At 36.5% G+C, this 19,712-nt stretch overlaps 1 protein-coding gene across 2 annotated transcripts; it reads left to right on the forward strand.

Annotated features, from left to right (window-relative positions):
• Window positions 1-505: 505 nt before the first annotated feature.
• Window positions 506-19,312, forward strand: LOC117914183 (splicing regulatory glutamine/lysine-rich protein 1-like). Of its 2 annotated transcripts, XR_004651234.1 has the most exons (5): window positions 506-740; window positions 982-1,973; window positions 16,867-17,878; window positions 18,183-18,748; window positions 18,830-19,312. XR_004651234.1 is itself a non-coding variant. In XM_034829410.1 (4 exons), the coding sequence occupies exons 2-4, from the start codon at window positions 1,896-1,898 to the stop codon at window positions 18,665-18,667; spliced, it is 1,575 nt and encodes a 524-aa protein (XP_034685301.1). In that variant the 5' UTR covers window positions 506-740; window positions 982-1,895; the 3' UTR covers window positions 18,668-19,312. The 2 variants fall into 2 exon arrangements, 1 of the variants encoding a protein (XP_034685301.1); XM_034829410.1 differs by having other exon boundaries at window positions 18,183-19,312.
• Window positions 19,313-19,712: the final 400 nt, after the last annotated feature.

The raw sequence follows: 19,712 nt of genomic DNA on the forward strand, positions 1-19,712 counted from the left end.
ATGCTAGAAAAAGTTAAGAAGGAGAATATCGATTTTCTATGCTTAAAATAGAATATTATTTATTATTTAAATTTTGATATAAATGTAACAATCTTGGGAGAATTTAACTTGGACTGAATTTAAATTTGACTTACATAATCTAAAAAATTTGAGCTTAATCTAATCAAAGATAAGATTGAGAGGTTTGAATGGTCTCACATTAATTTTGTGTTGGACCAAGTTGACCCTAAACCTTTTCTTTTAGTTTTAAATTCAAAAGATGACGTAAAATTAGAAAAACCAGAGGGTGGATTTTTTACTCACCCAAATTAGGACATTTTAGTAATTTTACGTATACGACTTTTAAGTCATAGGAGAGGGACAGTAACAATGGTGAAAAATGGGTGGTTGATGACTGATGAGAGAGAAGAGAGTGAGAATGAGCGCGTGGGATTTGAAACTCGGAAAGCCAGCAGGGAGTCTCTCTCTAGACTCCCTCTCAATATATGGAGGTTTCGCACTCGGTTCACCCTTTTTCCCCTTTGATTCGCGTGTAACCTCCGAAGGAAAACCTACTGAGAGGGTCTGAAGAAAGACAGGACACACTCAACGCACACAGAGAAGAGAGGCTCATCACTGCTTCTACTCCTTCTCCTTCTCATTCTTCAATTTTGTTTGAATGCTTCCTTGTTGTGAAATCAATCTCGGATGCTCAGAGAGATCTTGTCCCTTCTACAATGTTCACTTTGTAGAGAGACAAGGTATAGCAACATCACAAGCCCAATCATTTCTTTTTCTGCTAATTCGCTGATTCCCTCCCCGCACCCTTCTTTTTCGCTTTTGATCGATACCTATTCCCAAATATAAAGCGTTAGATTTTCATTTTTTACCTCCTCCTTTATTCCTTCGAAATTGTTTTTTCTTCGAATCTTTGATTTCTGAGAATTCAAATTAGGGTTTCCTTTTCTAGTGCTTGACGTTTGTGTTCCTTGATTTTTTTAGGGTTTCGTGGAATCGTTACTGGGTAGTTCTCGATTTTGGGAATTTTTGAGTAATTAGGGTTACGATCAGAGCTAGATTGAAGAACCAAGTGCACTCCTGACTCTTGATTTCGGAAGTAAAGGCCGGGAGCTTTGATAGCTCTAAGGTTGGATTTTGGGACATTGAATTTGCAGACGTTGATGGTGAACATTCTTGGTTCTGGTATGGAAGAGGACTGTAGCTATGGAATTGTGTAGGCAGTGATCGGGAATCCGAATTGCTTGTTTTTGGTTGAGGATTTCTGGATTTTTTCCGGTTTCAGCGTGTTTGATCTTTCAGTAGGGGATGCTTTTGGTATTGGGTTTTGGTTGTAAGAGGGAGGTGATGGTTCTTTATTGGCCTAGAAGGCAACACAAACGATCAGATTTTACTGGACCGTTTTTGTTTCTCAGAAAACCTTTTGGGTTAACATAGTTTGAGCAGAATCCGTAACCCAAGTGTTTTTATAGTGATTCCTGCATCTGGGTTCGTTGAGCTTGTTTAGTGTAGTATATTACAGCAAGTTGGATCCAACTCCTATCTGTGATGAGCAGTTCTTTTGAATTTGAATTTTGGACAAATCTGCCTCATTGTGGAAAGGAGGATTAAGGTGGTTAGCTGTGTGTGGGAGCTTTAGTTTTGAAACACATATTGGACAAATTTGACTGACCTGAGTGAACATTTGCGGCAAAGGAAAGTTAAATTTGGTGGCTTTAGAAATTTACTGATAGCTTTATGGAGGATTATTGAAGCTGGAAATGAATGCGGGGTCATGGTGCATGGACAGGAGCATAGTTGCTGGTCCGTTCCCTTTTTGGAACAGTACAACTGGAAAGTAATTCAAGTCATTTTATGTGTGGAGGGTGCTAGTTTTCTGTATTCAAGATTTCTGTGCAATGTCTCGCTGCTTTCCATTTCCGCCTCCAGGGTATGATAAAAAGGCTAGGACAGATGATGCAGACTTACTAAAAAAGGTTAATCTGTTTTTCTTACATTTACTGCTTTTCATAATTAGCAAGCATTCATTTACCAATTCCTGGATGTCCTATGGATGTGAATTCCATTGTTCTTTATACATAATTAGAAATGGAGCCATATGGTTTTCATTGCCATGGAACATTAAAGAGCCTCTTAATCTTTCAAGACCTTTCTGTCTTACATTGAGTTTGTGAGTGTTACATAATCTGACTGGTTGAAATGGCAGAGCATCATTTCTGTTCTGATATAAAATATTTGGGAATGTCCCCTTTACCTATTAACAGTTCCTGTTTTCTATTGTTCTGTTTTCACTGCCAGTGGGATAAGCTGCATTATTTTGATTTTAGTCGAAGTTATGATCACAGAGTTTCTTTTCTGATTTTGACCAAAGTTATACTTGCAGGAAATTTACATCAAAAAATGACTAAGTAGCCAGTCTTTTTCTTCTATATGAATGTGTCGGAGTTTTTTTGTTATGTTTTCCGACAACACATGTATTTATTTCTGATCACACACTGGGGGTCAGGTGATCTAAAAAATTTCCTATGTTAGATGCTTGAATACTGGTGATGTGAGCTGGTCACTAATAACCATCCAAAGGCAATTTGTGAACTTATGATTAGATGATCTTAAGAACTGAGTTTTCATCTATGACAGAATTTTCTCTGAGCTTAGGAATTCTGGTTCTGTGGGAAAAAAAGAAAAAAAGAATGGGATGCATAGCAGCTATCGGTAGTGTAGCCTAATTAAGGTAACATTCAAACTGCCTTTTTGTAAGATCCAGAGTTGAAATTTTGCTTAGGAATTTAGACACACACCTTCATCTTCTTTTTATAGGCTATTGTATTAGATCTAACCCTAGTTGACAATCACTAATCGGTGAATGATTTTAGAAGAGTCATTACCCAGTTTCTTTTTTGAATCCTAATATGCTTTAAGGCTTGTCTTTGTAAGCTAAATAAGGTTGCCAATTTATCAGTTTGAATTAGTCTTATAGAAGGAGATTCTTCTGAAATGGATGATATAAAATCATGCCTCTAAACAATTCTTAAGAGGAAAAATGGTCCCTCCATAATTCCATATTTAGAGGTTAGGTAGGAGGAAAAAAATTCCCATATGAATACCTATAGTTGTGTGCATGAAGTTTTAAATTGTAATATAGAATTCTCAAGAGGAGAAATGATTTTAAAATCTTTGTACTTAGAGATAGGGAACAAGAGAAAAGAGATCTGCATATAAACACCTCCAGTTCTATGCATGAAACTTTAAACTTTTGTCATATGGAATTACTTAGGAGGGTGAAATGGTTATCTTATTTAGATCACAGGCCTATTTTTTAACATGAGTGCCTTATATATATATGTATGTATGTATGTATGTATGTATATTTATTTTAAATAAACTGCCTTCTAGAAACACTTTAATAATGAGTTAGTTTGCACCATGTAACTGATTCAACTTTTTTCTATTTGACACTTACTCTTATAGTTGTTTTCCAAAGGCTTAGGCACAAGCAACCCAAGGGACGTGCCCGAGCAAAGTGAGGTGCAACCTAATGTGCATGTCAATTTTATAAACTATGATCCAACAATTCAGTCCAATAGACAAAATGAATTAAACTTTCAAGCATTTAAAAAAATTATCTGATAAAAACTTAATGCAGTTATATTAAATTTCAATGTATATATCCCAAATTTCAGGAATCTGTGTTAGAAAAGAAAACTAGAATGAAAATAGGCAAGGCACATGCCTTGGCAAGTGAGGTAAGGGGTTGTTGCACCTTGGGCCTAGGCACACCTAAAATGCTCCTTTAACACCTACGGGTGTATGTGTATCCAGTTATTCAGAAGTTAAAGATCTGGCCTCTTGCTTGATGTAGTAAGTATGCCATGAAATCCTCTTTTTCAGTTTAGATTAGAAGGATATGTGGAGCTTTTTTGGGGAAGCAGAAACAAAAAATTCAAGAAAAAAATGAAGCACTCCCCTCCCCCCCCCCCCAAAAAAAAAAAAAAAAAAAAGGGAAGTATATAGAGAAAGTTTAAGTGGTGAATAAATGTTAGGAAAATATTTGGAGATTTTTAAGATTAGGAAATGTTATTCAAGTTTTTTAATATAAAATTACTTAGGATGACATGCATTGGGGGACTTTTTTCCCCAAAATTTGGTTGGTTATTTTTTATTAATTGTCCATGTTTTACATATTTATTTATTCCTTTTTTTTTATCATGTTGAGTATCATTGCATTGATGCCAAATTAATGAAGTTCTAATAATGTCTTGAAAAGAAAGATTAAATTTCAAATTTTGATGCCATGCCTTGGGTGCTTGCTTTTCCAAAACTCCCAATTAATCCTCATCCGACGCCACTCCCACCACCCCCTTGTTTTTCTTTCTTTCTTTCCTCCCTCCCCCACCCCTTTTTTTCTAAATGTAAATTGGCAACTATTATAATATGTATTGAAAATGGGGTGCAACCCTAGTATAAAGGAGATATACAACACTTACCATAGAAAAAGAGGAAAAACCCAAAAACTACTCCCTGCTCTACTAATCAAGTGAGGATTAGTTGACTACTGCCCCAAAGCTGTGTGACCAAGCATGCAAGAACTTTGAAGAACTGTCTTAGACAGAGTTTGGTCAGAACTTTCAATTTGACCAAGCAACTCCTTTTTGTTTTTCTTTCATCTCTTTTCTTTCTCCAAAATAGTGACATGCATAAATAGGTCATCTTCTGTGTTAACTTCCATCTTTGATCTACAAATTTGCCTTGCCACCCTATAAGGGTGTCAGAGGCTTTCTTTGGATGGACCTAGACCAACCCAAAATAAGGAAAACACCAAACACCAAGACTGGATTGACCAATTATAGTGGATTAGGACATGGTCCTCCGTTTCTTTCTATTGCTTGCAAAGACAACACTTAAAGCTCCCAAATCATCATCTTCCTGTATCTCTAAATTATCAAAATCTGCTAGAATAATGTAAGCATAGCCTGTGGACACGTCTATAGGGTATCCACATGAATTGCATTGAGAATTTCTTTAATATTAGAATTATTATCACTATAAGCTCCTCCATAGTAGCAAACAAATTTAAAATTCCTAATGGTATTCAGATTACTTTCTATTGAGCTTGGTGAAGTTTGGATGTGTGAAGAGGAGTGAAGATAAAGTTTGTGGTTTTTGTTTCTTCATATGTGACCAGTTGCATGCAATTCATTCTTATTGCCCATATATATTGAGTGGTCAATGTTGATTTAGTGATATGCCAAGGCATTTCCTGACATTGATCAACACCTAGAAAAGCTTGAGGTTTTTAGTCTTATGCCTATAGTTTGTGTGAATGGTTTTAGTTTCTGTGAAGCAATATACATGTCTACTTTCTGATCGACAACAATTATATGCCTTAGAAGGATTGCTTGTCCTTCTTTGTGCTTAGCCTTCGATGATGAATATATTTTGTTTCTGATATTAAAAGAGTATTTAGTATTGCAGATGGTAAGGGACCAGCGTTCTTTCATTGTGCTATTGTATGATACTTGAAGCTTTGTTTGTAGTTTTCATAACTGTTTGTTTGGTTATATTTATTTAAGTTGGGCTTCACTAGTTAATAATTCAAAATTTCCTCTGAATATTGTGGTCTATCACACTTACATTCTGTGGAGATTTGGATAATTGCAGGGATGCCCTCTGTTGTTTTTATCTGGCAGCTCTTCCCTCTGGTTTGCTTTTTTTGTTTGCAATACTAGTCTCCCTCCCTTCCTCCACCTCCGATTCAACTTATTTTAGTGGCCTAAAGAAATATTATTTTAACCCCCTTATAACCTGGTTGAAGTTATAGTGTTTAAGCTTTATCCAAAATTTTATGCTGCCCCATCTTCAACTTAATTACAAGTATTATGGTATCCTTGTTCAGACACAGTATTTATCTTGGTACATTCCACTAGCTTTTGTGGATGCTCAATGTTGTTCATTATGTTTGAAGAAATTAGTTCGGCCAAGCCACAATCAAGCCTTTGGGGTACTGATTTGTCTTCCTATCTATCATGGAATGAATGATCATTGTTTCACAAATTCTGGTCTGAACCAGTTTGAATGTGGTAACAAATACTGATCTGGGTTGCTGCCTGTTGTTTAGTCTTCTGCCTGAATTCTGCCCTTTGAGCTGATCCTATCAACTTGAGTCAACAGGAACTTCCAGAATCAAATTAAGAACGTTCTCTTATCATTTTGGTTATTCCAGTGGCTCTAGAGCTCAAAATTGATTCCATTGATCTCCAACTGCAAGATGTATTCTATTATCATGAACCATATATCTTTTAACTAATGTCACTTTATCGCCTTTTTCTGTGAAAATTGAATTGTGACCAGTTTTGAGTTGCTATTATATTTTATTGGTCATGCAAAAACTTTATTGCTGTGGGATCTTTTGTGATCTCTGTTTGGCATCCCTTGCATGTTCACATTGTCAATCAAAGAGCTTCTGTTTGGATGGCATGGTAGGTATGTCGTCAAGCAATATAGGAAAATATTGAGATTTGCTCCTCTTTTGCTTGTTTGGTGCATTTGGAGAGAGCACAATGACAGAATATTCAATAAGGAGGAGCATTCTGATCAGTGGCTAAAAGAGGCTCTCCCCAAAATTCTATATGTTTGGCCTCTCATTTCATTAGGAGGTCTAGATCTTTCCTTTTTTTGGACTAATGTTTTGGGTGGGGCCCTTGGACTCAAAGCCAATTGTTCTTTCCTTTGCTTTTCATCTTTTCTCATCCTTTGGCACTTTTTTGTATACTTCCTGTGCATATGGTTTATGCCTTGTTTTAATACGTCACCTCACTGCCTATTCAAAAATATTCTTCCTCCCCTTCCCCTCCCTCCTCTCCCGTCCTTTGTGCTATTAGTTCCTTGTGTTCAGGAAGATCTATTGTCTTTCTCCAAATGGAATGAATACCAGCACGTATTTCCATGTGCTTTCCCATTGGCTTCATCTTGCAAGTTCTGTTGTGGTTATCTTATTGAAGTTTTATTTCTTTGATTGCTGGGTGCACTAGTATGTTGCTGGAAACATCTTTTTTTCACTTAGAAGATTGTGGAGTTCAACTGTACAACGGTTTCTGGCTTTTATATTACAAGCTTTTTATTTTTATTTTTATTTTATATTTTTGGTTTTTTGTTTTCAAAATTTTTAAATTATAAATTTTAATTTTAAAATATTTTATTATTTTAAAATTTTTATTTCTTTTTTTGCTCTGACGTTTGTATGCTACAGCTCTTGTTTTATGTCAGCTGCATGTCATTAGGCATATAAGGGTTCTTTAGATGTATTATTTTTTTTTGATCAATAAGCAAAAGAAATGTATTACGAAGAGGCGCTAAAATAGCGACCCACAGAAATACAGTATAGAGACATTCACCCCCTTACATTTGGATCCAAAACAACAAGGAAAAACAAAAAACCTTCTCCCTCATCGCAAACCCACCCAAACTACAAAATCTATTAAGGTTGAAGGACCATCTTTAGATGTATTATAGGATATGCTACTGAATATTCATCTTCTGCGGTTTACTGGAAGCATGTTTGGCCCTGGTTTTTTTTTTTTTTCGTTTCTCTTAAGAGTACTTAAAGTATGCCTAGATTTAAGAACATAGTGTTGGGATATTTTCTCACAAGATGTTTACTGTGTTGATATTGCCTAAGCTATTTAGAATTCTGATTTTTTCATAAGTGCAACTATGCTTCAAGTATTTCTATCTGTATAGGTTATTAAATGCATATAGAAAATCAGCTTGTTGGTTATGTGGATATTAAGAGTGTGTGCAGTTTTTCTTGAAAGGAAAAGTATCTGCTGATACATATTTCTCTATAGATGCACCCAAACATAAACTCATGCTGGACAAGGTTCCAATGTGTATTTTAAGGTTACATTTTGATTTGATCTTGTAGAGGATGTACCCCATCTTAAGTTGTTGGTATAAGGTTTTGTTAAGTTGAGAGAAGTAACATATGGTTGGCGGATATGCTCATAAATGTTTTCCCAAAAGTTTTTAAGATACTTATTCAATTTTCACAGTCCACATTTCTTCATGGTGGGAATAGTTCTTAAAATGATAAAACCCTTAGCCCTTAGCACATAATTTTACATAAACTTCAAAGTGAATGGTGAAAAAACATTTACTGCACTTTTAAGAGTAAAGGAGATGTTTAGAGTTACTTGAACTATTATTATATCAAATAAAGAGTTATTATGTGAAGCTTCAATAGATAGTGGTTGAAAATATTGCCAAAGATCTGAATCTTGGAAAGAATATCTAAAACTAGTTTGGTTTCAGACCAAGGAGAAGCTAACTTCAAGGTTGATTAATCAAAAGGTTTAGAGTGAAGGAACTTAGTGTGGTCTTTATGGAGATAAACAATATGACCAGCATGCTATAGAGATAATATGGTAGGTTAGAGAAATGAAAGGAGCATTGAAGAGATTTATCAATGTGACCATGCACATGTGTAGTGTGCCTTTGACTATTATAAAAAAAGTCAAGGAATTTTCTGTTGCTTATGTCAGGTTCAACATCAAACTCCTACCTTCTAGAAAGACACTTTATTGAAGAGGGTCTGAGATGAATATGACTGTAACTCTAATATACAATTGTCAAAAAGCCTACCATTTTCAGGTCTGTTATCAGCAATGGCTAAAACTGAGTATTTGGAATTTAGAGCTGGGAGAAGAAACAGGGTTTCAAATGAGTAGAATCAAGTTTTGCTATGTGGTTTAATGAAAGAAATTATGCATAAGTTGTCCTATGGACGGGAATAACAACCTGCTCATGTTCAGTAAGAATGGGGTGTTTTTTGTTGATTTAAACACAAATTACCTGCATTGATATGTTTTTGCTGTGGAGTTCCAATTGGTTCTGGTTTTTCCCTCTGAATTATGTGGCATCTGCTGATGGTTGATCTCAACATCTTGTATTGAAGTTTTAGGGGCTTGGTAAACAAGGATGAAAGCACTGTAGTTGAAACTTCATTATTAAATGGAAGGTGTGGTGGTGATACATTCCTGATGATCAATCTCTGAACATTGCATTAGAGTTTTAAATTCCTGGTATAAAGGACTAGAGCTTTGTAGCTGAAGCTTGGTTGTTAATGGAAGGTCAAAGTTGCTATTTGTGTTAAGGTTAAGCTTTTCTTAATAGAGAGCATTTTTTGGGAGTAAAAATGGTTGTGCCAGTCTTTTTTTAAATCTCTTGGGCTATCATTGTCATTTGGGATAAGGTTTTTTTGTGCATGCAAGCTCCTGGCTGGGCTCTTATATGATATCTGCCCCTAAAGTAAAATAAAGAAAATTCTTTTGGTGGAAACACAAAGTATGTGGTAGTACAGATTGTTGCTTTAGGGAGAACTTGTAAGGGTAGGAGCTTGACTCAGATTGATTTTGATGTTGAAGGAAAAGAAGCTTGAGAAAGATGATGTTATTTGGAGAGCATATTAAAGGGAGTGTTTTGATGGATCTTTCTCATAATAGCATTCCCAAAACTAGATCTCGTGGTTGGGATAACCTTAGTATGAGCACAGTGGATAAAATGTGTTTATGAGTGTGTGCGTATTGCTGAAGCTTGGATTGTTTGGTTGGGGGTGTTACTAACATCAACCTTCTTAGAACTAAATTAACTCAATGATTTTATTCTATAGAATCTACTATGTTCATGTGTTGTGACTAGAAAAATGGATCCTTTTAGATTTGAAAATATGTGGGAAAATTTGACTTCTAAGAGGGGAATGGTCTGTATTTGTTTTGGATGTCAAATTAGTGGGTTGAAGTTTAAAATTGTTGAGTAGAAGTACAACATGGATTGGTTTCGAGTGATACACACTATCTTTTAAATAGTTATATGTTTTAAATTGGTTTATGATAGTATTAAGAGTAGAAAAATTTTAGACATTATTATACATATTTTTAGGTCCAATACTAATTTTTGTTAATTGGTGCATTAAAAACTTGGAATTGTAGCTTAATAAGATTTATTTTTTATTTTCAAAATTTAAAAGTAAATATAATAAAAAATTTTAATTGATAACAATTCATTAATTGTTTAAGAATAAAGTATTTTGAATTTTTTTTTCTTAGTCATAAATTAAGGTATTTTTTTCCTTAATTGTTATGGGGAATCATTGGGAGATGTAGATTCTTTATTTTTTTCCCCTCATTTTCATGGGACTAGAGTTGTCAAATGAATTATTTCCAAGTTGTGAATGAATCATTATTGAACTACATAATATTCGACTCGCCAATTGATCTTGTCATGGCCATGACCAAGGTGGATAAGACGTAGCTAAGTCGTACTAGTTTTGGACAAACTTCAAACCATGCTTGAGATTGTCACATCCATTGATGCTATGTAATAATTGCAAGACATAGTAATCAGGTTGTAGAAGTTTGATATTCTTAAGGAGGTTTGTTGTTGGTAGAAGAGTAAAAAGGTGTTTGATAAAACTAAAAATTAAGAAAATTAAGTATTGAAAACTTTTGTACTAAATTATAGAAAGATAAATGTTGTGATTGCCAATTTACAAAAATGAAGATTATTTGCTTAATTTGAGGCTAAGTATTGAATGTGATTCAACCATGTCATGAATAAAAAAATTAAGTAGAATGATGTCCTTGAGGCCTAGCTCAAGTGGTAAAGGGATGGGGAGGGTTTGTGGGAGGTTCCAAGTTAAAGTCTCAATGGGGATGAAAATTTACCCATCAATAAAAAAAAAAAAAAAAAATTAAGTAAAATGATTTATTTTACAAACTTGTATTATACAGTGATCATGGCAATTCTTATAGATAAACATTTCATCATACACATATTTGAGGCCAATCCATATATGATAATAAAATTTTCTACATATATATTTATATGAAGTATAGTTTTGATAGGCAAATAAAACTGTATTGAACAACGACTAACACAAAAAGTGGGCATTGATGTACACAAGAAGTTTGCAAAGGTAACCACAAGGAGAATTAAAGAAAACTACATAAAAAACCTACTATCTGCTACTTAGTTCTTCAATGAAATGTAAAAGAAATAATCTAGACCATTCTTGAAGGGTATTTGATGAAAGTCTCCTCCAATTTCTAGTTAGAAAACTCCTCAGTGTTGAAGGCCCAACTATTATGCTCCGTACATATGCGTCAAAAAGAGCAAGTAGGAGTCATGTGTCACACTTCCTCAAGAATTCATGTATTGAGCCTTCGAACCTAACAAGAGATCTTTGATTAATTTTGGAAGTGCCCACTCAATAATAGTAAATAATATATTCCTTGATTTTTTTTTATAGGTAAATAAGCATAATATATTAAACGCGCTAAATAATATATTCCTTAATAATTAGGCTTTATTGCTGTGAATTAAAAATATGCTTTTGTTACTCTACAATTGCTTCATGAATCCCACGCCTATTCACCAAAGACTAAATCTTCTCTCAAGCAGCATTCCAAGTAGCCCTTGAGGCCTGGCTCAAGTGGTAAAAGGTTGGGGAGGGTTTGTGGGAGGTTCCAAGTTCAAGTTCTAATGGGGACAAAAAATTTATGTATTAAAAAAAAAATAATAATAATAGTGTTCCAAGTTTAAACAAAAAAAAAAAAAAAAAAAAATTACGAAGAAGAAGAAGAAAAAAGGAGGGAAAAAAAGAAACCCTTACATGGGGAACTAGAACCCCATGCCTTTTTTGCAAGGAAAAGAATAAGATCCCTCAAATACATCAAATTGTAAAAGGAGTTCACTTGATACCTACCTCCCTTTCTTTTCTCCCTTCCATAAGAGGCTATCCTCCTTTATCTAATCTAATTAAGAAAATGGATGCTTCATGAACATATCCACCACTTCTAGCTCCTATTCTTGAAAAATGCCTTTGAAAATGGAGGTTGCAATGACCCTAAACTTCCTCAATCACAAAAGATCTACCACTCTTGCAAATTTGGTAGTAGCTAGACTAGAAGAAAATGCTTATTTCAAGGAGCCTAAACCCACCTGGCCAACTATGGTGGTTTGAAGGTTGAACTCTTTTTTTTTTTTTGATAGGAAACCACACATGAATATATTGATAGAAAAAGAAGTACAATAGGACGATGAGGAATCCTCCAGCCAAAGGTGAAACTAAACAACACAAAAAGATAGCAAGACACTACACTATGTCAACTACGCACAAGCACCCTTGATTATACCATCCCATTGGAACTACACACTGCTAGCCAATCTAGTTGTAATACGTTAAGGGGAATGCCCTTAAAAACCGCGGAACAAAAAGCCCAAAGAGAAGCAAGGAAATGAATGGAGTCCCAAAGATTCTCTAAATTCCTAACTTTGTCCTCAAATATCCTAGCATTTCTTTCCCGCCACACAACCCAAATTAAAGCTATGCACGCTTTTTGCCACAAAACTAACCCTCTCTTGGACTTGCCAAAACCTTTATAATTGATGAACATCATGTCTGAAATGCTTCTCGGAGGAACCCAATCCATCTTGGCTAGCTGAAATAGTCTGTGCCACAACCCCAACGACACAGAACAATGAAGAGATGATCTGCTGATTCTCCTTGCTCCATACACAACTTACAAATGTCAGGGCTAAGAGCTTTCCTCAATTGTAGCAAGTCATTAGTATTTACCTTCTTGTGTGCCACAAGCCAGACAAAGGCCTTAACTTTGAAAGGGACTTGAGATTTTCATACAAACTTAGTGGGGAAAAATGGAGATGAATCAGACATTTGGGACAAGGCTGGAAAGAAAGACTTGACTGTAAACAATCCTGAAGACAATAAGGACCAAGATCTCGCATCTGAAGCGGAAGTGGATAAATGCATACAATCAAGAGAGTGCATGAGGCGTTCTAGATCTTCTATATCAGAATCGGATAGATTACGACGAAAATTAAAGTTCCATGAGAAAGGGCGAGCATAACCGAGAATTGAAGATATAGGAATATTTTTATCCGTTTCTACTCTAATAGTCTTGGATATTGGTCTTTGAAGATCTGGTCCCCCCACCTCAAATCTTCCCAAAAGCGAATTCTTTCCCCATCTCCTACAACAAACCGAGTATACTTGGAAAAATCCTGAAAGACTTGTGCAATGGCCTTCCAAGGACAACGATGTGACCATCTGACTAAAGTGTTGACATCACAACCATTTGGGCGTGTCCCGTAGATGCTAAGAATGACCTGATGCCACAGAGCTGTACTCTCCCTAGGAAACCTCCACAACCATTTCCCTAAAAGAGCACGATTCCTTAAAGGAATCTTTCCAAACCCCAAACCCCCTTTTACCCTTGGCTTACATACTGCATCCTAATTAACAAGATGATCTCTTTTACCTTCCCCAACCCCTGACCAAAGAAAATCCTTTTTCATCCTCTCAACTTTTGCAGCCACTGAAGCGGAAATCTTAAGCAAAGAAAGAAAGTAGCTAGGGATGTGGGAAAGGCATGATTGTACAAGAGTTATCCTACCACTGAAAGATAAGTAAGCCTTTTGCCACCCGTCTAATCTCCTAGAGATTCTCTCAATCACTGGATCCCAGAATCTACCAGTAGTTGGATTCCCTCCTAAAGGAAGACCCAGATAAAGTATAGGCCAAACTGAAGCCTTGCAGTCAAGCAACAAGGCTAACCTAGAGAGATGATTCTGATCAAGGTTGATGCCAAAAAGATTACTCTTGTCAAGATTGACCTTAAGCCCAGAAACTTGACCAAACACTAACAATAAACTCTTAAGAGTTTGTAGTTCTTCCGCACAAGAGTTAGCAAAGAGGATGGTATCGTCTGCGAATTGCAGATGGGACACCCTACATCTATTTCTACCTACCCTGAAGCCCTCCAACAAACTTCTTTCCTCAGCTTTCAACAACATTCTACTCAACATATCTGCAACAATAGTGAACAGGAAAGGGGATAAAGGATCACCTTGCCTTAAACCTCTAAATGTCTTGACCTACCTTTTAGCATTACCATTCACTAGAATAGCATAAGAGACCGACGACAGACAACCTCTCATTCGAATCCTCCATTTAGAACTAAATCCCTTTTTCTCCAACATATGATCCAAAAAATCCCATTTCACATGGTCATAAGCCTTTTCAAAGTCTATCTTGAATACAACTCCTTCCTCCCCTGATCGCCTTTTCTCGTCCACAATCTCATTGGTTATAAGAACTGCATCCAGAATTTGTCTCCTTGAACAAAAGCACCTTGAGTAGAGTGGATGGTCTCGGGTAGTAGTCCTCCTAATAGCCCTGACAAGACTTTTGCTATTACCTTATAGAGACAAGTGATCAGGCTGATAGGTCTAAAATCCGAAATATTCTTTGACTGACTCTTTTTGGGCAAAAGAACTATGAAGGAGGCATTGGTGTTTTGATTAATAATCCCGCTATTGTGAAACTCTGCAAACAACCTCACTAAGTCATCCTTGATCACATCCCAACAATCCTGAAACACTGCAATGGTGAAACCATCAGGCCTCGGCGCCTCTATCTAACTAAAAAATGGCATTAAAGATCTCTTCTTCGGAAAAAGGGGAATCCAGCCTAGAAGCACTCTCTTCTGATATAGGGGACCAATCAATACCTTCTACTCTCCAAGACTCTCCAGGAGGACTCGAGTGGAGTTTTTTGACATAAAGTAATATCTCCTCTGTGATGCTCTCGGAATTGTCCAACACCAAACCTCTTTCATTCTCCAAGAATTTGATGAAATTCTTGTTTCGCCTCCCGTTGGCCACTTTGTGAAACAACTTTTGAATTGCAATCCCCGTCCTTAACCCATTTTACCTTAGCTTTTTGTCTCCAATGAATTTCTTCCTTCAAAATTATTTCCTCTAGCTCCCCTTTTCTTACAACTCTTTGAACAGAAAGATCAAAAGAGAGAACCCTTTCTTGTTCAATGACATCAATGTTAGCTATTTCATCCAAGATGGTTTTTTTCCTTTCCTTTAGCATTCCAAAAGTATTCTTATTCCAATCTTTCAATTTTGCCTTAACAAATTGTAACTTCCTCATGAGCTTGTGACCTTCCCAACCATTTCCTTCAAATTCTCTCCACCAACTACTAAACCACTCTTTGAAACTAGGATGTTGCAACCATATATTCTCAAACCTAAAAGGTTGAACTCATCCCATCCACCTCTCATGGTTTTCGACAACTCCACATTATGTGCCCCCTCACCTTTTGTGTTTTCAACCAACATCCATCTTTTGGAGCTTTCCTTTAAGGATCCTCTACAAAATCGTCCCTCATGTTGGCAAATTTTCACAGCTACTTGCCAAGTGCGGCTTTGTATATGGTAGGAAGTTTTTTGATGCCTAAACTACTGCCCTTTTTATTTGAGCACACCAACAATCAATCACCTTATGAATCCTTTTTCCCCTTTGGGTGATCCCCCAATAGGAAATCTCTTTGAATCTTTTCCAGTTCAACTCCCACTTTTTGTGGAAACGAAAAATAAGAATATGAAGTGATTATGTAAAATAGAGTGTGCCTTAAATAAAACTCAATTCTTCCCTTTTTTGATAAGTACTATTTCTTTTGAGAAGCCAATATACTCTTAAAGTACTCCTCCACTGACTCCCAAACTGCACTAGACTTGAAAGGCACTCCTAAAGGCAAGGTCTAAATAGGTCGAAGGAAGGCGACCGACCCTTATATCCAAAAGAAGCAAATCTATTTGTCTCTATCTCATTAACCATCATAATCAATTTGCTCCTTTGCAAATTGATTTTTAAGCCCAATACTAGCTCAAAGCATATCAACACCCTCTCAAATGCCTCAACTAATCCTCACTAGCCTCTGAGAAAGTGAAGTATCATGAACAAAGAGGAGATGGTAAAATTCCTTGCCCTCTTCCTTGAACCTTAAATCCATTGATGAAATGCTTCTGCACAGGCTTGATTCAGTCCCTTGGAACTTTGGAAGAGATCTATGGGTCTTCCATTCACTAAAACTGAAAATCTAATGTACATGAAGTTACGTTTGAGATAATATTGAAAATTTGTTAATAATCTGTAGCATCAATTACAGAACAATTGCAAGTAATTAGCCATCAGATAGTCAAAGGGCGATATTCGTAAGGAGATCTATTGTCGCATAGTGTGAAAGGTCATAGCAACTTGAAGTTCTTTCTCTTAAGTGCTGGTCTTGTAGGGTCTTTTCTGTCCTTAATGCATGGTTCCTTTCCAGCGAGGAGTTGTAGGCCTTCTGTGTGGCTTTTCATTCTAGATAAATTTTTTGTGGTTTATCAGATTATTGTCAGAAAGAGCAAATCAATCAGTCCCCTATGTTGTTGCTCTGAAGAGATGTCAGACCCCCCTTCTTCTGTGTTTTTTTTTTTTTTTGGTTAAGGATACTTATTTGCTCTTGATCTGATTTTCTATTCCTTTTTATGTATTGCTTATTGGTCTCCTTTCAAGTTGGTGTGTCTAGGTGTTGGCCACCAAGAGGCAGATGCTATGAAATGTTTTTAATGTTTGCTTCTTCTGGGGTTTATGAAAAGAAAAAGGAATAGGTTACTTTTTTTAAGTTAGAGAGATGCCTAGTGGGAGGGTTTTTTTTTTTTTTTGATAGGTAAAGAAAAATGTATATTCAAAAGGGAAACACCATAAAAGCACCCCAAAGTACATAGGGAGTATACACCGGTGCCTAAAGTGCCCCCCCAAAATAAAAAAGGGACAACTAGTGGGAGGTTGATTAGAATCCAACTGATACTAATGAGAGAAAAATGAGAGATGAAACAATTGGTTGTTATTCTGCTGTCTGCATTCAATATAATTTTGAAAATTTATCCTGTTTGTTTTTTCTTTTCATTGAATTTACATTGTTCCTTGACTTTTTTCCTTTTTGTTCATCTAATTTTTAGGAAAAGCACCGGGAGAAGAAACATAAAAAGGAAAAGAGGGAAAAAGAGAAGAAAGAAGGTAAAGAAAAAAGGGAGAAAGATCGAGGTGATGGAAGACACAAAGAGAAGAAAGACAGAAAGGATAAACATAGAGATAGAAAAAAGGATAAGGAAAAGGACAGAGAAAAAGAAAAAGACAAAAACATTACCTCAGATGAGAAGAGACTTGCATCAGAATTTGAGGGTTTTAATGCAGAGAAACTCAGTCAAAAAGAGGTCAGGGATAGAGATAAAAATAGTGTCTCCAATGAGAAGAGATTTGCTGGTCAACTTGTGGGTTACAATGAAGAGAAGCTTACTCAAAGTAGTCATCTGGGTGAGGGGAATAAGGATTCTAAATTTCTGCAGGAGTTGGGGAGGAGGATTAGAGCTGAAGATGGAGGAAGTGGGAATCAGTTGGTTGAGAAGTTCACTGGTACAGATCGAAGAAAGGATGAGGCGATGGCCAGGTTGGTGGCTAAAGATGTTAGTATTCGGACTGAAGGGAAGGAAAAGAGCAAGGACAAGAGAGGTGAGGATAGAAAGATTGATGGGCAAGGAGTCAGGGATGAGTCAAGAATTAGTGGAAATTCAGTGGCTCAGAGTCTTGCTGGAACTGGTCTTCATAGGCTTGAAGGAACTCCGAAACCATTGGAGAAGAAGATTGAGAGGAGGATGGAAGCAAAAGAAAAGACCAAAGACAAGGAAGGTGATGATAAACGAGGAGATAAACGTAAGGATAGAGATAGAGAGAAAAAAAGTCAAGGGAAGGAGAAAGATAGGGATAAGGAGAAGAGAAAGGAGGAGAAAGAAAAGGAGAAAATTGAACACAAGAACAAAGAACTGGATAAATCAAAAGAAAGCAACAAAGATGATGTTACAGTTACCCACAATATCAAAACATCACATCTTCACAAGGACAGCAACAAGAGTGCTGCTACCGAGGGAAATCACAGGAAACGGAAGGACTCTGACACAAATGGATTTTTGCATGGTGAGTCCTTTATATATAGTGCTGCAGCACATCTATATTGCTGTTTAGTTGTGTTCACTGCAAACTGGGTTTCTCCTTTACCCAATCAAGGGGATAATAAGAGTATTTCTTTTTAACCTAGTTTAGATTCTGCTATACCTTTTAAGACATTTTTTGGTACAGGACTAACTTTTTGTTAAAATTTGATATCATTTGGCTGGCAGCATTTCTTACTATAAAATTAAATCAGTTTTGTAAGGCAGGTTTGAATCTGATTTATCTTATTTGCTAACAAATGCTACTTCCTTTTTGACTTTTTTTACAGTCAATGAAGTTAAGCCTAATAAGTTGCCAAGACCCACTTCTCATCCATTGATAGAGAATGGGAGGAAATTGGAACCTTGCCAAACCTCTATTCTGATTACTTCTGATAGGCAAGGAGGGACTGCTAATAATCTTAAAGTGGAAAATAAGGAGCACAAATTAAATGGTATAATAGGAGCTCAGCCATTTTCTGTCGCTTCAACAAAGCCTTTGTCTGTGGCTTCACAAGCTGACCAAATTGCTGATGCTTCTAAAAAACCGCCCCATCCAGATTCCAAGTATTTAAGTCAGGTGCTTTGGGTACCCAAAATGGAAGAATGGTCTGATTTTGATGACCAAGAGTGGCTATTTAGTAGCAGCATTTCCCAGTCAGAGAAACCCAAGATGGGTTCTTCTGGAGGTGATGAGACACCTCAAGTATGGGCGGAGGCTCTGCAAGTAGACCCAGCTGATATCTATGCTCTTCCATATGTTATTCCTTACTGATTGGTTTTGAAAACGGCATGATTCACCCGTCTATTCTATCCAAGGCAGTGGGCCCTCTCTTCAAGGAAGAAAATATGGAAGGTATGGCCATGTCTGGCTTGTTGGGAAGGATTTTCTGGTTTTATTGTTGCATTCTTTTGTTATTACGCTCCTCTGTTGCAGGAAGTATCGAGTGTGACTGGATTTGCCTTGATCTGAAATTGTTTTGTACGGAAACAAAAATCTGTCACAGATGATTGCTTGCTCTTCGGTAGGTTGGGTGCATCTTTGCAGGGCTATAGGATTAGAGGGGGTGCGGTTTTTTGCTCCTTGGATGGAACAACAACTAATTCATTCAAAATGGAAAATCCCATAAGGTCCCAAAAAAGGCAACTGAGGGAGTGTTGCTTACAAAGGGAGATGATATAAAGCTTGTGCGATTTTTATTCTATTTGTTTTAAAGCTGAGAAACCATCTAATTGAGAGTGTGAGAGGGAAACTAGCTGTGGTCTTTGCAACTCCACCACAATTTTGATTTGTAACATAGAACTCTTCTTATTTACAAGAAATGTAAGATAGAGGGAAAATGAAAGTGGTAGTCTCATTCATTGATTCACTTCTGTTGTAATCGCTGTCTATACATCACCAATCTGCTTTCTGATTGAATCTGCATCTGCTCGTGTAGAAACATGGTTCTACTACTTGATCCCATCTATAACCCCATTTTTACTGGTGAGTGAGTATTCTCGGTATCAACATACTTTTCTTTTTGTCTTTGTGGGCATGCATATCACAGTGAATGAACCATCTGGGTATCATTGCAAAAAAACATCTAAATTTCATTTTATTAGTTTTGCCTTGCATTGCATCGCATAAAACATAATACCAGTAATGGAACTAAAATTCTTCTGTGGGGTGCCTGAGGGCTTGAGGTATTATGATCACATGATTCAGGCCTATAGAATTGTTATATTGAGGCATTACTTATGGTGAGGAATTTAGGGTGTTTTTGGTGGTAGGCTGGGACATTTCCATATAGAATCGTATCTCAGGTTTTCATTGGCTC

The sequence above is a fragment of the Vitis riparia genome, chromosome 5, assembly GCF_004353265.1.
Source record: "Vitis riparia cultivar Riparia Gloire de Montpellier isolate 1030 chromosome 5, EGFV_Vit.rip_1.0, whole genome shotgun sequence".
Taxonomy (NCBI): domain Eukaryota; kingdom Viridiplantae; phylum Streptophyta; class Magnoliopsida; order Vitales; family Vitaceae; genus Vitis; species Vitis riparia.